The 26,117-nt window shown below is 37.4% G+C and overlaps 1 protein-coding gene across 1 annotated transcript in view; it reads left to right on the forward strand.

Annotated features, from left to right (window-relative positions):
* LOC133530788 (dual serine/threonine and tyrosine protein kinase-like) overlaps positions 1–25,379 on the forward strand; it is a 66,516-nt gene extending 41,137 nt beyond the window's left edge. Inside the window, 13 exon segments of the mRNA XM_061868857.1 lie at positions 2,159–2,358; positions 4,781–4,919; positions 7,280–7,367; positions 8,126–8,293; positions 9,421–9,550; positions 11,820–12,030; positions 12,257–12,389; positions 14,075–14,253; positions 16,048–16,196; positions 17,169–17,375; positions 17,377–17,530; positions 18,409–18,521; positions 20,074–25,379. Of these exon segments, the coding sequence (XP_061724841.1) occupies positions 2,159–2,358; positions 4,781–4,919; positions 7,280–7,367; positions 8,126–8,293; positions 9,421–9,550; positions 11,820–12,030; positions 12,257–12,389; positions 14,075–14,253; positions 16,048–16,196; positions 17,169–17,375; positions 17,377–17,530; positions 18,409–18,521; positions 20,074–20,199 (1,997 nt within the window). The 3' untranslated portion in view covers positions 20,200–25,379.
* Positions 25,380–26,117: the final 738 nt, after the last annotated feature.

Raw genomic sequence — 26,117 nt, forward strand, 5'->3', positions numbered from 1 at the left:
TGGGTAGTGACCCTGCCTATGAAGCCGATGGTCCCGGGTTCAAATCCTGGTAAGGGCATTTAGTCGTGTGATGAGCATGGGTATTTGTTCCTGAGTCATGGGTGTTTTCTATATATTTAAGTATTTATAAATATTTATATATTATATATATCGTTGTCTAAGTACCCTCAACACAAGCCTTATTGAGCTTACTGTGGGACTTAGTCAATTTGTATAATAATGTCCTATAATATTTATTTATATTTATTTATTAGCCCCAACAGCATTCTGTACCCATTATTGAATTGGACACGTGGGGCGTCGTGAGTCCGCTTCGAACAAACGTGGAATACATGAGAGACTTCTTAACTGATATATGTGCTCAGCTCTTAAGTTTATGATGATAATTTTCAAAAAAAGGGACGAGAAATTTTAAATTCTAATTGACCTAGTTAGTTCGCGTCATTGGATGACGCGCAGATTTGTCCAATGTAACCTTTAATAACATGACATTATGAGTCTTCATGAATTACACGATAATATAATCATATAATCACATACATATATAATTTACTAAAAAAATACTACTTTGATGGCGTCTCAACATAACTTTACCTATAGATATATTATCTAATCTATTGTCCATATTATTTTATTTTATTTTATTTTTATTTTTTATTTTAGTATATGGAAAACCAACAGCGCTATATATATCTAGAACTTCCAATAGAATTACAGAGCCAATTACAGGTTCTCACTTATAGAAATACAATAAATTATAAAAAGTTTTCGGCCATCTTAATTTACACATATACACAAGTTCCTACAGCATAATCTATATATATGATTCATTTTTACATAAATAATAAAAAAAAAGAAAGAAATAGTAAACTTAACAATGTTAAAACAAAATAATTAATAATAATAGCAACTACATAATTATTAATTAACAAATGAGTCTGACCCGTGGTTGGTAACTAAATAAATCAACCTGAATCCGCCACACGCCCCACTCGGTGCACAGTCAAACTCGTCCGATCTATTGTAATTAACGTCTTACTTAATAAATGGTATACGCTGTAAGGAAAACCTTCGCCGTTTTAGACTTTCTTATCAAGCGAAGCCGCTCAGCGATGATAAGAAATGCCCGGCCGGACTGTGTACCTACACCTACTTGTGTATGAGCTATTTAATTAATCCCGCCGATGTATTTCTTGTATTTAACTCATTCGTAATTTTATATAATGTATACTTATTTATCCTATGTATCACAACAATTTGTAATGTAAAAATTATCCACGAATGGAGTGTCGATACAAACCCGACAGGGTTTCATGGCACTTTTTTGTTTAGATCAATGTAAGATACTAAGATATTTTATAGAATAAATTAATATATATATCGGACATACCTTCGAGTACGAGTACAAACATGTGAAAAAAGTAAAAAAGCTAATCAGGCCTATATCCCAGAGGGGTAGGCAGAGACCACGGATTTCCACTTGTCATACCTCTTTCGCTTCATTCACTTTCATAATATTCCTCATAGTACTCGCCGGTTTAAATAATTCATTAATCAATCAATTCAATCATTTATTTTTATTTATGGAAATTTTGATGACAAAAAGTGACTCATACCAAAGACTGACTGTCGGCCCGATTCGAAGAATGAGATACGATAATGATAAATTCTGGTTGAGATAAGTACTCATTTAGATATCGTTTATATGTCGTATAATTGACAGAAGCAGCTCGGTTCGGGTAACCAATGTCACTTTGACGTTAGAAATATCGTAGATAGATCTTATTGGGATCACAGCGGAATCGAAACAGACGTCAATTTTGACATGCCGTTTAGTTATCGATCTTTTAATCTTTCCAAGATCTTAAACGGGTCTTAATCATTCTTCGAATCGGGCCGTGTGTAAGTAGAGAAGAATTAATGGGTGTATTAGGACCCGTACATTATGCGGTACGTTATATAAAAAAAATGTTATAATTAGACGTTTAACAATTCAGTTGCTACAAAACGTGGCGTCATTTTAATCTTTCATTCAAACTCGCACTCACGATTTTTGACCAGACATGATTAGACCGACTTTTATGTACCTACCAATAATTTTATTTTATTTATTCAACGATTAACAACGGATTATACAATACAATTTATTTCATTTCAGAACTACCATGTCACCTAGATACTCGCTATCTAATGACCAGTATGTCCAACTCCACCGTTCTGAGCCAGTCCGTCCGTCCGTCCGGTTCAGATTCTACATCGGATGGCGAAGAGGCAGTTTCTTATGACAGTTGCAGCTTCGATGATTATGATATTATTAATAGTCATAGCAGCTTAGGACTAAGCATGTTTATTAAAGACGTGAGTACCAAATAATTTTTGCTTAGAGTTGTAGGTAGAATAGCAGTCGCTAAAACAAAATTGTGACTTCACGCTAAACTGATTTTGCAGGCACACATCTCTAGTTGTGAATGTGTGCGTGCCGAGCGAGAACGATCGACGATCGAACCTCGAACGAAAGCGGCGTGTGATTAAATTATAGATTTGTCTTAGCGACCTTATTTCTGATTTTTTACAAGCTTTTATTTACTTTCACTTGACCGTTGTCTGTTTGTAATCAAATCTTGCAAGTTAAATTTGACCCACTTCCCGGTTTCCGATGAAGCTGAAAATTTGCATACATATGTAAGTCTGGTGACAATGCAATATTATGGTACCATCGAGATGATCTGATGATGGAGACAGGAGGTGGCCATAGGAACTCTGTGATAAAACAACGTAACCTAATTGTGTTTGGGGTTTTTAGAATTGTCTCTATGAGTATTAGTTGCCTGTGGAAAGAAAAGTACAGTCAGCGATAAAAGCTTGTACCAAAAATGAAATTTTTGCCAAAAACTTATTTCACTCTGGTTATCTGGTTATTCGTTCCTATGACATTGTATTATAAATAACTATGCATATACTAACATTAGCCTTAAGAAAAAACTGTCACTAACACAAATTGATCCAAGTTAGTCGTAAATAAATGGATTTATTATTTATTATATATCCGTGATTCACTTGGCTGTTGTATCTAAGCCAATGTAACTAAATAGTCAGGTCCACACAGAGCGAGCATACGCGCGAGGAGATCAGTGTAGACGTGCCTTGGCCAAGGTGGCGCGCGCGTTTTCCTCGTCTGAGCGCGCGTATGCTCACTCTGTGTGGATCCGCCTAATCACTTACATTTGAAACACGGCTATCTAGGATGTAAATTTAGTCACCTGCAACAATGATGTAAATATATAGGTCATACTGAGCAAATTTTGCTATGGGCCCACCACGAAATTATGAACAAAAAAATTTGGCTGTTTCACACATTTTGGCTGGTCTAACGTTGACATTTTCAATGTGAGAGTCAATTTTTTTTGTGATTTCGGGGTTGTCCCATAATAAAATTTGCTCAGTAAGACCTATACACCGTGTTTTTATTGAATTCCGTTAACTTCGGGGTATTGGTAAGTACGTTTAAGGAAACTAAATGACAGTTAATTTTCCAAAAAAAAATTTTTAAATTATTTTTTACCATTTTTTTTTGTTATGAAAGTTGTATATAGCGTAGTTGTTGCACTGGCATTACATTTATCTCGACCAAACAATTGACAACTGTGACATGTCAATGTCATTACGAACATCGATCGAGATAGTACTTACGTTTAGTAGCAAATGTATTAACCCGTACTAAATACTAATCAATATGTGAACAGGCCCTAAGGTAAGTGTACACACTTGTAAGGGCTTTATAAGATAAAAATAAAATATTGATTATCTCCGAAATGGAGTTGATTAGAATACCGATGTCTTTGAGAAAGTTACTTAATTTAAGCTCAGGAATGCACCCTTGAAATTAACGGAAATCAAAATAAAACACGGTGTATATTCACATTGTAAATTATTGCAGGTGACTATATTTATACCATGCATGATTATGCATATAAAACCAAATCATTGAGCTAAAATTGGGCATACTTAAGAAAGATTAGAGACTAAACAATAATTTGATCCCATCGAGCTGACGAAGTAGACTGTGGAGGTGGCCATAAAAATTCTGTTATAAAACAATATTACCTATTGAGGTCTGCCTTGCAAAATAACTTAACGATAAGGAAATGATATTTTCATCACAATTGCTCGAAAAAGATCTTATTACATGCAGGTGTACTGAAGGACAAAGGCCTATTTTGTTCCCGCGGGTGTTATGGATTGTGAAAAAAAAGCTATAACCCCCTAGGGAGTTATAGCTTTTTTTTTATTATGTCACTTATTCATAAAAGATTATTATTTTATTATTCACTTATTACAAAACAAGTAGCATAAATGAGTTTTACTTTTAAAATACTGACATTTATAATTTAATATTTTTGTTTATGTTTAAAATTAAATAATTAGATTGCTTTAACAGCAGTTTAAAATATTTTAAACATCATTTTCAATCGTGGCTGAATGCCGAATTGGTCTTTGCCCTCGATGCTAACCTGTCAAGAAATTACAAAATGTATTTAAAAATTATTTCGTTTAAAATTTAGTTTTTTCTTCGCAAGTGTGATGAAAAACATTGTGTGTAACTCCGGGGGTAATAATATTGCAAATTCGGGTCTTACCACCCTCGTATCCAAAATTTCACTTACCCCCCTCGTGGCACAATATACTATTGAATTAAAGCTTTTATCAAAATATTTCAAAACAATAATGCCTTTTATTAACATAACGAATGATTTACATTAAAATTTTGTTTGGTCCACAGTCAGAGCAATCGCCAGCCGAACGCATACCGATCGCAAACGAATCAGAATTATTTTCGTTACAATTCAGCAGCACGTCGCTATGTACTACGGGGGACTCCATATCTGTCAAACAGGCCTCGTTGGACGTGCAACGGACTGGTACGTTGGATTTTTGAAGTGAAAACTTCTTTAGCGGCGCTGTGCCCGGCTTCTTTTTTGTGATGGGCAAAAAATGTTAAACTCGCGTCAGGTGTCACGTGACCGTCAGATTGAAAATTCTTAAGACGGACACGTGACATCATGGTGACGTGCAAATTGAATTTCATCGAAGCCTGGTTACTTTTGAAAAATCGTATCTCATTCAAGTGTGACATTTTATTTTCTTCATAATCAAAGTGCTGTCATAACGGTTAAAGAGGTTTAATCTTTGTTCATTGTATTGTATTGTATATTTGTGTTGTTGGGTGTCCATGATTGTAGATACCCAAATGTTTTCTTACCAAAAAGTTAAATAACAGAAAAGAAGCGTGATTGTTTTACTTAATATGATGGTGAACGATTCATTAATATTTGCTGATTGTGTAGGCTGTAGTCCTGCTCACGTCTCATGAATTACTCTGTATATGTTATATATTAACACTAAAATTCGCATTTCAAAATATCTTCCACTCTCAAATTTATTTACGTAGGTATAATAGAGAATTATCTCTTTTTATAAAACTGCTACTCAATGTCTCCAAATTATGAAAAATGCACAACGTTAATATTCAAGTTTTCACATCTGCCGGCACTCCCGAAGTGCAACCCGTTGTTTCTTTTGTTGCCTGTTTGAGGGTCCTACTTCTGGGCAAATCCCTCCCCTCTTTTATCCATTCGGTCCCACCGGTCCATTTTTAGGATTCCGTACGAAAATAGTACATAAAGAACCCCTATGGTACGACTCTGTCCGTCCGTCCGACTCTCTGTTTTTTTTTATGAAATATGGAAAATGCCCAATATAAAGAGGGGGCGAAATTTGTCCCCCCCCCCCCCTTATTTCATAATATTAACAGTACTATAAATTTTACAGGAAATTTTAACAAAAACATTTCCGAATTCAGTTTGCAATTTAACCAACTTTACGTGTGTTTATTACACTTAAAATTTCTATGAGATTACAATAAAGACCTTTTTTCTGAATAAAAGAACAGTTTTTGATATCGGTTCACATGATAAAGAATTATCCTCGAATAAATTAACAGTATAAAAATCACTAGAAAAACACGCTTTTATAAATGCACGATGCATTTTATAAATGCGCGGCCAACCTGTTCTTTTTGGTCAGGATATATTAGAGTTTTTTCTTTTTTTTTTTTTTTTTTTGTATACTACGTCGGTGGCAAACAAGCATACGGCCTGTCTGATGGTAAGCAGTCTCCGTGGCCTATGTACACCTGCAACTCCAGTGGAGTTACATGCGCGTTGCCGACCCTAACCCCACCCCCCTCGTTGAGCTCTGGCAACCTTACTCACCGGCAGGAACACAACACTATGAGTAGGGTCTAGTGTTATTTGGCTGCGGGTTTCTGTAAGGTGGAGGTACTTCCCCAGTTGGGCTCTGCTCTAGATCTGGAATGACATCTGCTGTGCTGTGCCCTACCACACAAGGCGAGATGACATTCACATTGCCCATACCTCTCTTTTGGACGATAACTGAAAAACTTATAAGTCAATATATAATACGTTTGTTATAACCTTGAAACCTGATCGTGTTCAAAGTCCATTACGTGACCTTTCTCACACATGCAAACACGAATATGATACGATATTCCATCATAGAATGCCAGTGCCTATCTTCTGGCTTCATCATCAGACCTTGAAACCTAATCGTGGTCAAAGTTCATTACAAGTCTTTTCTAACAAATCCAAACACAGCTCTGATACGATGTTCCATCATGAAGTTCCAGTTCATATCTTCCGGCTCCATCATCAGATCAGTTCGACAGTACCATGTTATTGTATTGTCATCAGAACTACATACAGCTGCAAATTTTCATGACGCTACAATCCTTGGAAAATGGTTAAATTTAGTTAGTTACATACGGGTCGACCTAATAAAAGCGTGTTAAAAACCAACATATGTGCTTTACATAGCGCAAATTAGTTAGACAATTTGCCGATAGATGGCGCTGTACACAATTATACTTAGTATAGGTACTTCTGATTAAAAGTCTATCGCCTTTATAGGGAGCGTGCATGAACTGTAGGAGGCAGCACAGGAGCCGTCAGAATCTGATGTTTATTGTTCCGATGTAGCCCACAAGATGGCAGAACCTACTATGCACAAAAAAACACGTGACGTGTAAATGTACATGTTTATGGTTCCAATTCAGGCCACAAGATGGCAGATTCTCCAACGCACACGGTCCCTATAGTTACACGTGATAATTCAAAGTCTGTACGGAACCCTCGGTGCGCGAGTAAAACGAACTTTCACTTGACCGGTTTTTTTTCATTAATCACGCATTTGTTATTTACAGTTCTGTCGAAGCTGAGCCGTAAAATAAGCCTAAAGCTAGTCCCGTTCGTCGACTGTCTCAAACAGACGTACTTCGGTACATTACAGAGGTAAACAAGGATATATTTTGTAACAAATTTTAGACTAAATACTTATTAATTTTATTTTCATTTCTTGTCGTAATGGCTGAACTCATTCTCTATGTAAATAAGATTTTCCCTCCGTCCTTTATTTAATGAACCTTATCATCATCAAAATCCTATAGGGAACGTGCATGAACTGTAGGAGGCAGCACAGGAGCCGTCAGATTTTTAACGCGAGCCGTAAATGTGATGTTTATTGTTTCGATGTAGCCCACAAGATGGCAGAATCTACTATGCACAAGAAAACATGTGACGTGTACATGTGCATGTTTATGGTTTCAATTCAGGCCACAAGATGGCAGACCCTCCCAACGCGCACGGTCCCTATGGTTCCTAGCTATTTTTCTCCTAATTTCTAATTCGATTAAGCAGAATATTTTGTAGGTATTGTGTTTCAACAATTTATACTACATCAGTGGCGCTATACGGCCCGCCTGGTGGTAAGCAGTCTCCGTAACCTATGACCGAAGTTACTAGCGCGTTGCCGACCAACCGCACCCTCGTTTAGCTTTTACAACCATACTCACCGGCAGGAACACAATACCTTGAGTAGGGTCTAGTGTTATTTGGCTGCAGTTTTCTGTAAGGTGGAGCTACTTTCCCAGTTGGGCTCTGCGCTAGATCTGAAATGACATCCGCTGTGCTGTGCCCTACCACACAAAGCGAGATGACATTTACAATGCCCATGCCTCTCTTAAATTGTAATAAAAAATATACCTTTCCAGATGTCTAGACGCCTTAGAATCGACTTGCAGACAAGAGCTAGGCGGCAGACCAGCCAGTGAAGCCATGCGAGAACTCCTCTCTGTGACTCGTCAGGTGGACTTACAGCCCTGTGCATCATTCTCGACGCTCAGAACGCTGCTAGAGGCGGCTAGAAGACTGTTTCACAAGTAAGTCCTTAGGAGCACAGGAAAATACGTTATACTAACCTCTGCCCGTTCCAAACAATCGTCAGCCAGTTGTATCGCGTTGGAAAGACCGTCAGCTGGTCACATGAAATTCTAAAAAACAGTCATCGCCTCCCGATTGAATCTTTGTCAGATGATAGTTTAGGTGCTATTGAGATGATTTTCATGATTGAATCGATTTTACGTCCTTGCCCGAGACATAAAATGTGTTCATATTACGTAATCGAAGTTTGCTTCTAATCTTCCTCCTTGAGCAGTTGCTCTCTTTTTGTATTTGTATCACGAATAATTTTAGGATCAGGAGGTCAGGATCTCGACGATTCAAATAAAACTTCGATTTATAATGAAGTGAAGTATAACCTTCCAAAAGGTACTGGTTTACAAGGGTTCTTGCCAGAACGGTTAAATGTAGAAAGTGGGTGTTGATAGTATGGAGGATGCTGAAAGAGTGATTTGCAATATTTGATCAATATAAAAGGTGGTTTAAAGGACCATGGGCAACTTTGTATGGAGCCTGGACCCAACGCCAACAGAAATGAGAGTAAGGTCATTAGATAGGTATTTCTATGCACTTCATTTTGTTCTATGGGCACCAAGCGGAATTCCATTGCAGAACTGAGATATTGGTATTTTAGCCAAAATGTCGTCACCCTTATTACCTAGGCAATAGAGTCCAAGTAAGTAAATTAATTACTGCAGGGTAGATGTTCGCGCACCGCCGGGCGAGCACACTGAATGATTTGCCGCGCTGGCCCGGCGGTGGACTATATTGCCTAGGTAATAAGGGTGACGACATTTTGACTAAAATACCAATATCTCAGTTCTGCAATGGAATTTCGCTTGGTGCCCATAGAACGAAATGAAGTACATAGAAATACCTATCTAATGACCTTACTCTCAACTCTGTTGGTATTGGGGCCATTTTGACGCATAGTCCTTTAGGTGTGGATCGCTCCTGTTGAAAAGCCTCCGAATACTAGCCGAGCCCGACGGCTGCGTTTAGCTACTGCATTGGGATTATTTTTATATAATAATAAGTTGCATTCGCAACAATAATTATTTCGGACCTCGTGCATTTTCTATTGCCTTATAAAAGCGATTCGTTTCAGACTGCGGATCGTCGGCGGCGACGACGACGGTCCCTGTTGCGTCATCAGCCCAGTATGGCGACGGCAAACTGCGCTGAGCTGCCAACAATCTTTAAATGCTACCAAACTTGCCCGTCTTATCGCCACTCAGGTACTTTAAATTTGATATAACTCCTTCTTTCCTTGCGTTGTCCCGGCATATTGCCACGGCTCATGGGAGCCTAGGGTCCGCTTGACAACTAATCCCAAGATTTGCCGTAGGCACTAGTTTTTACGAAAGCGACTGCCATCTGACCTTCCAACCCAGAGGGTAAAACTAGGCCTTGTGGGGATTCGTCCGGTTTCCTCACGATGTTTTCCTTCACCGAAGAGCGACTGGTAAATATCAAATGATATTTCGTACATAAGTTCCGAAAAACTCATTGGTACGAGCCGGGGTTTGAACCCGCGACCTCTGGATTGCAAGTCGCACGCTCTTACCGCTAGGCCACCAGCGCTAAATTTGATATAACTGTTATGCAATTATCTTACGTGATATAAGCAGACATAGAAGTTTTTGTGGCAAAATAAAGTGATTGACAAAATGAAATATCGATATGTCTCTTATCGATGTTACGTTATAGATATTTTTAACATTGTATTGTATGAGAAGACCGCCAAATACACAACACGTTCGATATCTTTGACATATTGGTAGTTTGCTATTCTTTCACGTTACGTTACTACAGTTAACGTTTTTATTTTTAAGTATTACCCTCGTCCTGCACAAGCATTTTTAAATAAACATTAAGATTCTGCCCAATTTTCTCAATTGCTTAATGGAAATGGAAGGCAGTTTATACAGTTGTGCCCAATGTGATAAAAAAGAACAAAAGATATCGACTCAAAAACTAAGCTGTCCTATTAAACAACTGTAAAACATAGCCCTTATATCCTAAAAAATAATATTAAAATTCCTACTTGCCTTTAAAACGTTGCAGGAACCACTAAATCAAAAGGTTTTTTCATTTGAGAACATTCGGCAGGGCGAGGCTAAATATATGTAGTTCATAAAGATTTTATGTACCGATTTGCAATTGATTTTCATTATTGATATTTCTTGGTATAAATTAACAGCAAGTAGATGTTACATCTTTTAATTATTAATCTATGACTAACTTAGGGGGCGTCCATTAATCGCGTCATACGTTTTTGGCTTGTTTTAGACCCCCCCCTCCCCCATGGTGATCTTTGGTGATATTTTCAGGACCCCCCCCCCCCTCCTCCAATATGACGTGTATTTTTTTCGATAAATAAAGAACAGTTTTCTAACAAATGAACCTAAGTACACGTGAAGGATTATTATTAACTATAATACAGTATAGCACAGATGAAAAAAAAAATACACGTGATACGTGTCCATACCCCCCCGTCCCCTGTGGTGATCATTGGTGATTTTTTGCTGACCCCCTCCCCCCCCTATACAATATGACGCGATTAATGGACGCCCCCTTATCGATAACAGATTTATCGATGTTTCATTTTGTCAATCACTTTGTTTTGCCACAAAAACTTCTATGTCTGGATATAACATATCAAAATGTATAAACACTGACTGACACAACCGTAGTCAAGAGGAAAGTATAGCACGCGATCGACCATACAAAAAGAGAAAATATTTTTCCACTTCAAAATATTTGCATTCTCCATGATTTTTATGTATTGACACAATGAAAAAACTAGGTCCCAGGTTTCCTATAGGTTTAGGTACTATAGGTTTTTATTTTTTACAAAATTTGCTAAACAAGTTCAAAAAAGAATTAAAGCGAGACCTAGAATATATTATGCTGAAGCGGTCGACATCAAAATCAAAGTGATTTGTTAAGATTTAGTAGGAAAAAGTACTGTTATTACGCTAGGATCACAAAGCTATGCTTCCCTCTTAATACGACATGAGAATCATGAGTCCGTGTTATATATTTTTGCTCGCTTTATTATGTCAGATATCAATTCAGGTTACTACGTTATTTATCATATATATAATTTTATATTAATAAAAAAACCTATTAAAAATACAGATAAAATCGCGGAATGTTATATTTTTCCTTAAACTAAATTTTTTGGAAAAAGAAATCTGTTAGGACAACCACTTACATCCTTATGGATTGTGTTGCTTGGTGTGTGTGCGTGCGTACGTGTGTGTGTGTGCGTGTGTGTACTATGTCAAACAATTGTCACTGCCATTTCCTGATATTTTGACCCTTTAACGGGCATAAAATGTGTCAAAAATTACGCAAAATTAAGCCCTATAACAATATTCAAATTCAAAGTGGGGAAAATATTCTCTCTGCCTTATAAAAGCTTAAAGCTTGAAACCATGTAGGTTTTTATAGATACACCTTTTTGGACAATATTATTTTTGATGCTAACAATTTCTGCAGATTTTGGAACGCCTAAGCGTAGCCCACGAGCGTTACCAAGCCGCTCTCACCTCACTAGAATCCGCACTAGCCAGCCGATTACACCACACAGAAGACGTCAAACTCGCTATTAGGAAAAAATACGCCCCTACTTTCGCTCGGTTGTGTTTAGAAAGCACATCAGTGTGTGACCTGCTTATGTATGGGACACCGGAATTGGGCAGAGAGATAGGTAAGTTATATATATGTATGCCAATGGCATATAAGCGATACCACGGCAATTTGAACTTATTGTGTAGGAAATAGAGTTGCTTTTGCAAAAGGCCTGTATTTTTATTAGCAAAGCAGCACCAAATCAAATACACTCATCCTCTTCTTTTTCGGTGATGATAATACTGGACATGTATTATTTTATCCTTAATGTCCTATGAACTCGTTCACCTTGTCCATTACGTCAGGGCGCGGGCAGTACGGCGTGGTGTACGCGGCGCGCGGCGCGTGGGGCCGGCACGAGCCCGCGGCCGTGAAGTCCGTGCTGCCGGCCGATGAGAGGCATTATCGAGAGCTGGCTATGGAATTTTTCTACACCAGGTAAAGATTTCTGGTAACGTTAAAAGGGACAATACTTAATTGTGCGATTTTGATGAAGACTGTTTTTTTTTCTCAAACATGCAATGAAATATCGATGTTATGTTCCTTATAATAGGCTGCGAAGTATGACATTTCATGTGCGGCTAGGACAAGAGGTCGTTAATGGAATTTCATAAAGATCTTGCAGGCCTAGGCCGGCAATTTCTATCTTGTTTTTTTTTGCTTTTTTGTGTTGTATTATTATTATTTAAGGGTTTCCTAAAGGGGAACAAAAATTCAATTATATTTTTAGGAAACCCCAACGTAATAATAAAACACAAAAAAAAAACAAAAAAGAAAAAAAGCGTAATGGCGTGCGTCATGGCGCCAAAATAATCAAATGTTTGTTCCCCTTCAATACCCCACGCACTGAATAACCTATCACATTAGGTCATGAAACAATCATCATCATCATCCTATTTTTATTATTATTTCATTGCATGTTTGAGATAATCACTATACATCGGCAGGAAATATGAGGTTGCTTGATATGTTTATATTTGACATTGTTTTATTAGGAATTATTAAAATTGTATGCATGTACCTGATGTACTCTACTAGTAAATATAATGTTATTTACAAACTTTATGCATGTTGGCTTTATGTTGACTGAATACTGATACTAAAACTGTTTTAAGACCTAATTGTAACGTATTCTGGCGAACAAATATTTATATTCTATTATATTCTTATTTGGGCGATATAAAGCGTGTAGGGTCTGAGGGGACTCCCTGTAGGCGGTATAACAACTAGTGAAACTCATAAGTCGATAGTCCGATCGATATGCAGGTGGTATAATGACGTGATGGGGAAACTCGTAATGGAATGCGTTTTGAAAATCTCCCGCACCCCGCACGCCGGACCTATCGATCAATAAAACTGAGTCATAACGATCAGGAACCTTCACCAAACTACTAGAAATATAATACAAAAGGTAGAACTAAGTTCACAAAAATTATAAAAATTTTTTTGGCGATTATAACGTTTCGATATAAGCCCTAATCGATTTACAAAAAAAAAAAATTGGACATTATTACACAAATTGACTAAGTCCCACAGTAAGCTCAATAAGGCTTGTGTTGTAGGTACCTAAACTTCTTCTTCTTCCTCGCGTTGTCCCGGCATTTGCCACGGCTCATGGGAGCCTGGGGTCCGCTTGACAACTAATCCCAAGATTTGTTGTAGGCACTAGTTTTTAAGAAAGCGACTGCCATCAGACCTTCCAACCCAGAGGATAAACTAGGCCTTGTTGGGATTAGTCCGGTTTCCTCACGATGTTTTCCTTCACCGAAAAGGTACCTAGACAACGATATGTATAATATATAATTATAAATACACAGAAAAACCCATGACTCAGAAACAAATATTGTGTTCTTCACACAAATAAATGCTCTTACCAGGATTTGAATCCGGGACCATCGGCGTCTTAGGCAGGGTACCTAATAATAATAACCTTAATAATTACCTTTTTTTAATCGTAAACGACGTTGTCACAAACTATGTGATGCTAATTCTACCTTGACCTCTTCGAGTCCCAGCCATAGGCAATGTCAAAAACCTCTTAAACTCTGGAATTTATGGGTAACTTAGTCACCGCGGTATCTTTCCGTGACTTAACAGTATTGAAAATTTTATTTTATTTCTAGGAGTATTCCCCCTCACCCTAGAATCGTTGCCGTCCACGGCTCCATAGTTCAACGCCGCGCTGGAGGAGCATTAGGCGTCCTGCTCATTTCGGAACGGAAAGAAAGGGACCTGCATGCCGCCGTTCGGGCAGGTCTACATTATGCTGAGAGAATGACGATAGCCTGTGACATCGTTGAAGGTAACGAATCTTTCATCTTTATTTGATCCGATTCCGTGGTGGGCCAGTTTTTAGTATTTTATGCAACAGTTGTATAAGAAGGGTCAAAAAAGGCGAGTGGCGTGAGTTACATTGTAAAGGAATACGCCACGAGAATTTTTTGACCTACTTATACAACGTTGCATACAATATTTTTCCTACGAGTCAACAAAAATAAATCTTAATTTAGGTAAACAAATTACAGCAAAAGTATATAGCCAAGACGCGCGAGCATACCTTGTTACGCGCCCGGCCCGCCCCGGGCCGCGGCCGGCCGGTCGGCGACACCTCCTCGTAACTCATGAGGCCCTGGTACTTGCTACTTGCTAAATTAATTTTTTGAACAGTTTTTTCTCAATTTTGGCCACCGTAGCCTACGGAGACTAACAAGCAACGCTAAGCGGTCTTCGTAGTCTATGGGTGTTGCTATATTACGGGTGTCACATGCGTGTTTCTGACTTTACTTCTTATTACTTCATGTAATTATTTTTACTATGCAACCAAATGAATATTTTGTAAGTTGGCATCATCAATGCACTTAGTTTAAAACTGTATTCGTTTTGGTTTTGTTAGGTTGGTAGCCATTAATCGCAGTAACATTATAGCTTATAAAAGCACAAGAGCTTTTATGAGGAATAGACAATATAGACTTTTCTTGAAATCTTTTATGTATGTTCTTATATTCGTGTTAATGAATGCATAAATGACAGATAACAGTAGAGGAGTAGGAAAAAACACAAACGAGATGCGAGAGTAGTCATGCTTTGTTATCATAGCTGTGATTTTTTTTTGTTCATCCCTATCCCTATATAATAATGTTATTTAAGAGCTTTGCGATCCTAGCGATATAACGGTACTTTTTCTATGAAATTCCATTTCGGGAGAATACGATTTCCACCAACTAAATCTTAACAATTTTTTTTTTATACTACGTCGGTGGCAAACAAGCATGCGGCCCGCCTGATGGTAAGCGGTATCCGTAGCCTATGTACGCCTGCAACTGAGTTACATGCGCGTTGCCGACCCTAACCCCCTCCCGCCCCTCGTTGAGCTCTGGCAACCTTACTCACCGGCAGGAACACAACACTATGAGTAGGGTCTAGTGTTATTTGGCTGCGGTTTTCTGTAAGGTGGAGGTACTTCCCCAGTTGGGCTCTGCTCTAGATCTGGAATGACATCCGCTGTGCTGTGCCCTACCACACAGAGCGAGATGACATTCACAATGCCCTTACCTCTCTTGAAATACAAATCACTTTGATTTTGATGTGGATCGCTTCAGCATAATATATTCTAGGTTTATAGGTTTCGCTTTAAAAAAAAGGAAAACCTATAAACCTAGCTTTTCATTGTGTCAATAACATACAAAAAAAACATGGAGAATGGAAAATTTTTAGAAGTGGAAAAACGTTTTCTCTTTTTGTACTGACGATCTCGTGGTATGCTTACCTCTTAACTCCACTGCCGCTTTGATCTTTATACTTTTACTTAAATGTGTTAAGTTTGTTAAATATCAAAAAGTGGCGCCATCTAATAGATCAAAGGCCAAAGGTATGGCAGCATCGTTTTAGGTTGTACTCGGTAAGACGGCGCCACTTTTTGTTATTTAACAAATTTAACACATATCAGTGAAAGAATAAGGAACAAAGTCAAATGCCGTTCTAAAAGTTAATCATGTGTCGAAGGATGGCAGTAAATTTACTGTGGCCACCAAGTTTTCTTTGACAATGCACCACTATTTCAAATTCTCTTTTGTTATGATCATATTAATATCTCCAGGCATCCGCTACCTTCATTCCCTGGGTCTTGTACACCGCGATATCAAAATGAAGAATGTCCTCCTCGACTCCAGCAACAGAGCGGCGCTTTCAGACTTGGGATTCTGCGCAGCCGAGGCGCTCATGTCCGGATCTGTTGTAGGAACCCCGGTAAGTATATATGTATTTTTTAATTTATCTTCAAATGTAAATTTTGAATTAAGTTTTTTATGTGTATGTAACCAGTGTGTAAACGCCATACGATAAATAAATAAATAAATAATAATAGGGGGCAACATGTAAAGGATTTAGAGAGATAGCGAAGCGTCTCATTGATGCTAGGGGTGACCAGAGAGCTGGTTCTTTCCTTGCCCAGCGAATTGGCCTCGCCATACAGGCCATACAGCGCGGTAATGCCACCAGTTTATTTACTTTAGTTATATTTATTTTTATGTATTTTATGAGTTTAAATAAGTTTATACATTATATACGTTAATTAATTTAATGTTCATTTGATAAATAAATAAATCCTTTACATGTTACCCCGGTAAGTATTTTAATTTTGTTGACTGGTATATTAGTGTTATTTATTTGACTTAGAACATTTAAAAAAAGTGTCTGTTTTAGATGAAAAAAAGAAAGAAAGATGGCAGTAAATTTATTGTCGCTACAAAGTTTTCTTTGACAATCTTCCTCTATTTCAAATTCTCTTTGGTGTAACGTATCCGATTAATCATCATCAAAGTCAACCTGGGTTTAAATAACAGTCTTTGAAATGAGTATTGTGAAGGTTGGAAACCTTCACAGTCTCTTGATAGATAACTGGCAACGATTATTTGAATTCAGAACTATCGCCCTGCTGAAGGAATAAAGATCTGCAGGCGATTTGATTCCGAAAGTTGCAAGCATCTGTGTTTGTCGACATTATTGTATTTCGTTTATGAAGAAAAAATATATAATTATAAATATATTATCTACCTGGAGCGTTTACATTCCCCACCTCAGCTAGACCGTATCTCTTTTACAGTATCTTACTTTAAAGTGTGACTAGAAACACAGATACAGAATTAAGTAATGTCTGTGTTTCTATAACGTAGACAGACCGTAATAACTAATAACCGATTATAAACTGTTTATCACCAGGTCCATATGGCTCCAGAACTACTCGGTGGCGATTACGACGCAGCAGTAGACGTGTACGCCTTCGGCATCCTGTTCTGGTATCTATGCGCCGGCAACGTGAGGCTACCGGCAGCTTTCGAGGACTTCCAGAACAAGGAGCAACTCTGGACCAAGGTTAAGAGAGGTGAGAACTGGCTTATAAAAAACTGCTCATCATCAGGTCCATATGGCTCCAGAACTACTCGGCGGTGATTACGACGCAGCAGTAGACGTGTACGCCTTCGGCATACTGTTCTGGTACCTCTGCGCCGGCAACGTGAGGCTACCGGCAGCTTTCGAGGACTTCCAGAACAAGGAGCAACTCTGGACCAAGGTTAAGAGAGGTGAGAACTGGCTTATAAAAAACTGCTCATCATCAGGTCCATATGGCTCCAGAACTACTCGGCGGTGATTACGACGCAGCAGTAGACGTGTACGCCTTCGGCATCCTGTTCTGGTATCTCTTAGCCGGCAACGTGAGGCTGCTGTCAGCTTTTTTGGCTTTAAGATATTTGGTATTTTATATGTATGTTAATTGTAAGGTACGTGTCTAAAATAAATGTTTTTTTAAATATACTATGTCGTTGGCAAACAAGCCTACGGCCCGCCTGATGGTAAGCAGTCTCCGTAGCCTATGGACGCCTGCTACTCCAGATGATATAAAATTTCATTTGGTTAAGTTTGTCTGAAGTCTATACAGTGTAAACTCTATATAGCGACACTCAAGGTTTTTGCCGCAATAGAGAGTTTTCGTTATAGATATAGAGATAAATTAATATTAAAGTAAACCAACTATAGTCAACAAATATCGACGATATCAAAAAAAAAAAAAATTTTTTTTCAAAATTTAATCTGTTTATTTCAGTTCTTTGTTGAGGTACAGTCAGCACTCAGTTATAATCTCTATATTTGGAGATTGTGTTAACTAAGTTTAGCCTTAACTAAGTATATAATTAGTCCTGTTGGCAGTTAGTGTTTACATGTTATTATAATACTATTTGTAACAAAATTAATTCAATTAATCAGTGCTTTCTTAAGTGTACTCTTTATTTTATCAGGATGTTTTTCTAAAGTTTCTACCTATTTTGGGTAAGCTGTTCAGGATATTAGGCAGGTATGTTGGCCAGAGCCTTTTCCCATATAGGGACTGAACCGTTATATCGAGTGAAGTTATATGGAGTTTACACTGTATAAGTAAATAATAAAACAACGGTTGCTTCAGGACTACGCCCCGAACGATTGCCGCACTTCACAGACGCGTGTTGGGCGCTGATGGAGTCTTGTTGGAATCCTGAGCCTGCCCGGCGGGCGTTGCTTGGAGATATTCAATTACAGGTAAAAACATCCTTTAACTCCTTGAGTGCCACGCGATATCGGGATATCAGAAAAGTTACCCCTAAATCTCATCTCATTTCATATAAAATGTATGGATAGACAGTTAACACTTTGAACGATTTATATCATAAAGATAAACATCCCTCAAATGCCAAGATCCCGGGCGCAAGGGAGCTAATGTAAACTTTATTCGAATGTGTGAAGGTTACTTTGACAGCGTCCACCATAACACCTATAGTTGTCCTTAGTCGCTGTGGGCATGACTAGTAACGACACCTTAACACATTCACTGCCAGACAAAAAACGGCGCACTACCCCAGATACCGGTGGTCTATAGCTGCGTACAAAACCATCCCCCCAGCGGGTTGTCCGGCATCTGAACAAAGTTCACGAGCGCCCACCAGGTGGGTTCCCGGCAGTGAATGAGTTAAAGATATTTAGTGCTGGTACTCAATGGGTACTCTTTGAACTGATATTCAAAAATACCTTTTTTTAAATAGCGGACTTGGTGTCTCACAACTGGATAAAGTATTGTTGGCTGTTTTTTCTGACCATTCCTTCTGCGTCCGGTAATGTTCTAGACATAATGCGTCAAGATTGCGTGTTGGTTAATAGTAGTTTATGTGACTGCTATATAATTAAAGGCATTCAAATACAAGTGTGGGTTGGACAAAAGGATCACACGGGTGTTTTAATGCCTAATTATGTAGAGTTACTTACATTATTTTATCTACACATATATTATAAACACTATGATACTTTATTTACTAACTCAAATTACAGCCAACATTGGGGCATCGTTGCTCTTTTGGCGGAACTCGCGGATATGTGGCGGCGTCGTCGAAATATCTTTATCGCTCATTTTAAACGAAACTTTTGCTATATAATAGTTACTTTAAACACAACAAAACCAACTCATTAACTTCAAACTTCAAACTAATTAAGAGATAAATTCTACGTCAAATGGCGGTAAATGAAAACGTTGTTTTTTTTTATTCAGAGATAAACTAGAGTCGGGGGCCAATTCCCGTATCGTTCGATACAAAATAACATGAGAAATTTGTCAAAATTGTCATTACCGAATAGATTTTGATTTAGTAATGAAATAATACAACATTTTCACAGATAAGAAATTTGTTGTAACAAAGCAGTTTATCGTAATGTTGGCCATTATTTACGGATTTTGAAGGCATCGTATTTATCGGTTTATAATAAATAAATAAATAAATAAATATTTATAGGACATTATTACACAAATTGACTAAGTCCCACAGTAAGCACAATAAGGCTTGTGTTGAGGGTACTTAGACAACGATATATATAATATATAAATATTTATAAATACTTAAATACATAGAAAACACCCATGACTCAGGAACAAATATCCATGCTCATCACACGAACAAATGCCCTTACCAGGATTTGAACCCGGGACCATCAGCTTCGTAGGCAGGGTCACTACCCACTAGGCCAAACCGGTCGTCGAAATAATAATATATGTGGATAAAAACTATTTGTGTCAAAACTTTTTATGTGGGAATATTGTGCCCAGCTGGAAGGCATCCTGCGCCACGCCCACGCGCACCCCGCGGCCTGCGCGCCGCGCGGCGCCGACTCGGACGACAGCCTCGACATGACGCTGCACTACCGGCCCGGCGGCGACCACACGCCGCTGTGACGGGCTGCGCGGGCTCGGCCATCTTGTGGCCTCAATCGGACACATTGACACTTCACGCCAGCAAGTGCCCTCTACGGTTCACGTACGTTTTCTTATGCATTGTGGGTTCTGCTGTTGTGGGCTACATTGGAAGCTTAAAATTGGCATTTACAGTTCGCGCCAATAAACAGGGGGCTCCTCTGCTGCTCCCTACAGTTCATGCCCGTTCCTGTAGCTTACCCAAACTTAACAAATGAAGATAATGCTCACAATTCGTAAAGAGTCTTAAGTCGTCTCGATACATTGGGATACTAAATGTCAATTTTAGTGTTAATTTAACAGCAAATTGTTTATAGTGCAAAAGGTTATGACTGTATTCATAAGCAGTGAAAGGACATTACGAATAAAGAAGAATGCCTTTTGGTTTCATTAGCGCACCTCGCGCCCGGCGTTAACTTCAATGACAGGCTGGACATGTCGCTGCAATGCACTACCGGCCTAGTAATTACTTCTTTTTTTAGGCCTAGTAATTAATTATTTGCTTCACACCCAGTAAATCTCATGTTGTGATTGTCCAGATCACAGATACTAAGAGGCCAAACGATCACTGGACGAAAAAGTTCTCACCCGAGGGCAGTACGCCTATTCTCGTTTTTTTCGAATCATTTGAACGTTAAATGTCAATTTTTAAGGTTATTTTTAACGGATAATTGTTGATAGCGACATGCAATACGTTAAGACTTATTTCAACAGCAGCAGTTAGAGGACATTACGAATTTCGAAGAATACCTTTTGGTATTATTAATGTACCAACTGATGAGCTTTGTAGTCGCCACCAATTATAATGGAGCGGCCAAGGTGTTCACAAACAACTGAACAAATCCTGTATTATCAAGACATTACAATGAATATTTAGATATTTCTAAGCAATCCGGCTGCTCCGATATACCTGATGGCGACTGTTCGTCCGAAGACTAGTGTGTACAGCCGCCATCAGTTATATCGGAGCGGCCGAGGCGCTCACAAGTATCTAGTTAGAGTGCGTGTTCAGATATTTTTGAGCACCTCGGCCGCTCCGATATATTTGGTGGCGACTGTACCAAAATAATGATAATCTTTCTCGTTTCCCTTTATCTAAAGAAGCTAAAGACCTGTGAGTAGTGTTTCTATTTTTTACTGCCTTAGGGTTTTTTTCTAGAAATCCCGAACATCACAACAGAATATCACAAGAAATGTTAATACACAAAAAAGCTAATATTAAAATGTGGTACAGTATTTATCAAATATTGGTTGTTAAAAGTGTCAAATAAAAAAATATCTCTTAGCTTAAGATCTTTATTAAGATGTTCTTTATCTCTTTAATATGATGTTTCCTGTCTTAAAATAAAATTTACAATGCTCCTTTACCGCACGCGTGCAGGAATGAGCTTTAAAGAGTATGTACCATATGTACTGTAAAACGTTGTACGATACACGTGCGAATAGGTATTTCCCAAATCTAGTCGATTTATGACACTCCTTTCGGTCGTGTTTTAATTTATCACCACTCGTTGCGAAAATCCTATTTTCTGCACTTGTATCGTAAATAACTAATTTCACACCATGCACGAAATAAAGCACTAGAAAAATATACCTAGACTGCAGTTATTTTAAGGCCCAGTTTCTATTTAATAAATCCGAAAGAACTATAAAGGGTAGTTAACTTGACCATGACGTCATTGTTCTGTATTTCATAGAGATTCAAAAGTGGCTTATCGTATTGACTGTTCGAAAAATAAACTGATTTGACCAAGCAGTCAACAACCCTAGCTATTATCGAAAATATGTATTAGAATATGAGATAAAACGTCCCAAAACGTCAAGGCTTGGAACCGGTTGCAAAAATAGCTGTAAATACCGGTTTATTTTGGTTTTTGGAACTTTCATAAGAACGAGAACGTTTTGAGTACTTTATTGTAACCTAAATAAACCGGTTTATTCGACGACCGACAAGACGGTCGGCGGTCATGCTAGAGTGCCGCGTAATCAAAGACACCTACATAGGAAGAAACCTGTTTTTACTCTTCTAAACCGGTTAATCTGACAAGAACTTTATGGAAATGTTAACCGGTTAATAATAACGGTTTTATGACCGAAATTAAAAGGTTTTCCGCTAAGGTATGAAAATTTTTCGAGCCTTCCAAAACGTCTTCACACTCTTCTTAAGAACATTCTTACCTTACTTTCAATAACGTCAGTCCTTAAACACGTTTCATTGTGACGCTTTTATTTAGTTTATAATCAAGAAAATTATAAACTGTAATTTTAATCTCTATGTTAACTTTAATAAAGTCTACATTCCTTTCAGTTCTTGATTTATATTAAGTCTCAATGTCTATGAGATCTAGAGTCTCGATTTGTTTACGTAAAATGGGGGCCTATTTCACAATATCCAAGTAAAGTCCCGAATAAGCTACTTGCCACTAATCTGACGAATAAGGTCATCTTTGGCGTTTCACAATCTTCAAATAAGCTTAACTGGTAGACAAAGTGCTAAGTTTTATGAATGCTAGTTTAATTAGCTATCCAATACTTAACTTGGACCGTAAGATTCAACATGAAAATTTGTACTTTTCAATAATTTTGCTAGTCTTCTAAAATATTTGTAAAAAAGTCTTGTTGCTATATTTTTAGAATGAATCGAGGGAATTCCCCATATTTTTTAATATGAACAAATTTTAATACATTTTTAAACTAAATCGTCAAAAATGGCGGCTTAATGTGTGATCTTAAGGGATGATGAACAGACATAAACGTTTTTGTGGCAAAAACGAGTGTTTGAAATAATTAAATATCGATTAATCTGTTATCGATAAGTCAGACATAGACTAAAGAATGTTGTATTTAGTACTAAAAAATAAAAACATAAACAGTAGTATACAGTGCCAATAGAATATAAAACTACCAATATATCAATCAATCAATCAAATATTTATTGATAAAATATAGGTATTTTACATGTCAACATTTTACAACTAATGGGATTACACATATTATTATTTATCTAATTAAACATTACTTATCTAGGGTACATCATTATCTTGATCGAAACAAAAAAAATAATTTATTTTAATTCAAATTATACCGACTATTTTTTATTCTTGCATTTCATATCATATATATTAAAGAAGATATCGAAAGTATTGTGTATCTTGCGGTAGCTATCTTCTTATTCTTACTTCAATTACTCCGTTGGCTCAGCGGCCCAAAATGAGACTTGGCCTCCGACACAATACAGTGCCACTTTTCTCGATCCTGTGCTTCTCCTCGCCACTTGTTGGCTCGAAGCTCGCGCAGATCCGCCTCCGCCATGTCGCTCCAGCGATACCTGGGGCATCCTTATACATGAAAATATCTATAGGAAAAGGTAAGCTAACATCGATAACATACATGTCGATATTTCGTTTTGTCAATCACTTTATTTTGTCAGAAAATGTTATATGTCTGACGATGATAGTTTAAATATTGTGATGAGATAAATATTTTGTGTACTAAATTTTAAACGATATATATTATTTTTAACGCCTTTGTTGATGGATCTACGAGGATTTACCGTGTTGACAGCTTAAAAATAATGCAGCTTCCTAGCCATTAACACATTATTATCAAAAGAAGCTGGGCAACCTTAGTATAAGGGGTAAACAACAATACCTATATGTATTCCATACACAATATCAAATTGTTGAGCATATTTTGTATGTGCGTTGTAATTATTTTTAAGCTATTTAAAGGTGTATGTGTTCCTATATTCATAGTTTAAAGTTTATTACTATTGTCTAAAAAAGAAAAATAGTACATAGAAAGCAAATTAGTGAATAACATGAACAAAATGTATTTTTCGGCCGTGTTCTTCTAGATAGATACATAAAAATGTTTTATCAAATGATTTACAAAAGCATAGTCTGTGAAAATAAACTTCACAGATGTTGTATTTCTGTTGCTGCTATAGCAACAAAAACTAAAAACAGAATAAAATAAATATTTATGTGGGGTCCCATACAACAAACGGGTTTTGCCGTTTTTTGCGAAATGGTATAGAACCCTTCGTGGGCGAGTCTGACTCGCACTTGTCGGTTTTTAATTTTTTAACCCTCTGACCGCCACAGACGGCCGAGGACGTCATCGGAAAGTCTTGCCAAGAACGCCAACGAAAGCCACAGCCGTCAGCTTCGCCAATGCAATAGAGACTTACGCGGGACTCCGTAAAGTTCAATTTCGCTTAAATAATCGCGATCGCCTGGCGTCCGGGGCAGGGCATATTCCTTCGCCGTCTGACTCTCAAATGGTTGAAAATAAATAAGTACCTATATAGGTACTTATTGTCGGACGAGAATACGTTTGTGCCATAATACTTAGCAGAAAAAAATATATTTTTGAAAAGTTTTATTTTTAGGAAATATTTAACTGATTTATCATTTAGCCTTATATGTTTACTATTTAAAGTAACACAAATATTTTAAATGTTGTGGTAACCATGAAATAAATGCATTTTTTTTTATTGCCATGTCCGTTTTTGATGTGTAAATGTTAAACGTACGACACACGACACAACGTTTCGGATATGTCACAATTTTTGTGATCATTTTTTGTTAATAGAGTGAAAATAATCCTGAAAGAGAAAGTTTTTTAAAAACGATTGGTGTCTATTATAACATATTTCTTGTTATTTTAGGAAACGATTTTTCTCATAAATGGATATGGCACAAACGTATTCTCAGCCGACGATATATCAACATCGTTTCTTTTAACTCTTCCGGAATTGGGAAAGTCACACATTATTTTAACGGGATTCTTAAAACCGCCTAATGTTGGTAATATTCTAAATTGTGATAATATTTATACGATTCGGTGTTATTTTTGTCCAACAAAAATTGTATCCATTGAAAGTATTTATGCTTTACTTAATATTTAAGAATCTCTATAAGTCGAGTTTGAGCTATTATTCTAAGAAAGTTATGTAAAATCAGGGTTATTGACTTATTGTCAAATATTTTTGAAAATGTTTCACGCTTTTAACTTGTTCAAATTGAATGTCGCAATATTTTTAATTCGGTTCCTTCTCTACGATTGAATGCATGTTTTTTTATGATGTGTGTGTGCTCGTTGAACAAAACCTTTTTATTATAAGTTACACTTTGTCTAAATAAAAGTGCTTTTTTAAATATACGTTTTTCTTTTTACTACCATACCTGCTGATCTTTAATTAATATTGATTTTTCAAGTCATTTAATTTTTTTAAGTATAAATAATTGTCATCAAAAATTATCTTCCTCGCGTTGTCCCGGAATTTTCCCACGGCTCATGGGAGCCTGGGGTCCGCTTGGCAACGAGTCCCAAGAATTGGCGTACGCACTAGTTAGCCATCTGACCTTCCAACCCGGAGGGTAAACTAGGCCTTGTGATTAATCCGGTTTCCTCACGGTGTTTTCCTTCAGCGAAAATATAATAAATAATATAACGTATAATATATATATATATATATAAGTACCGAAAGACTCATTGGTACGAGCCGGGGTTTGAACCTGCGACCTCCACCAGCGCTTCACAAAAATCATCGAATGTATTTTATATAAAAAAACAGATTTTGAGTTGTTATCTCTTGGACTGGGTAGATTTTGTACAATGATTTCAAGTACCTAGCTTATAGTAGGGACCCCAATTCGTAGAAACTACCTTATTAACGGTTTTAGTGGGACCGAAAAGGTTTTATATCGACAAGTGGTCTTAACCCCGCTGCGTAGGATATGTAATAATTACAACAAACGCCTAGTCTCGGTTGACATATTCAATAATACTCGAGTTGAATAGTGTCTACCAGCTGTAATTTATATTTAAGACAAACCAATTTGGAAGTGATAAATGTCGTTATTATTAAGTATTTGTGTAAGTATAGTATAAGT

The sequence above is a fragment of the Cydia pomonella genome, chromosome 23 (assembly GCF_033807575.1).
Source record: "Cydia pomonella isolate Wapato2018A chromosome 23, ilCydPomo1, whole genome shotgun sequence".
NCBI lineage: Eukaryota > Metazoa > Arthropoda > Insecta > Lepidoptera > Tortricidae > Cydia > Cydia pomonella.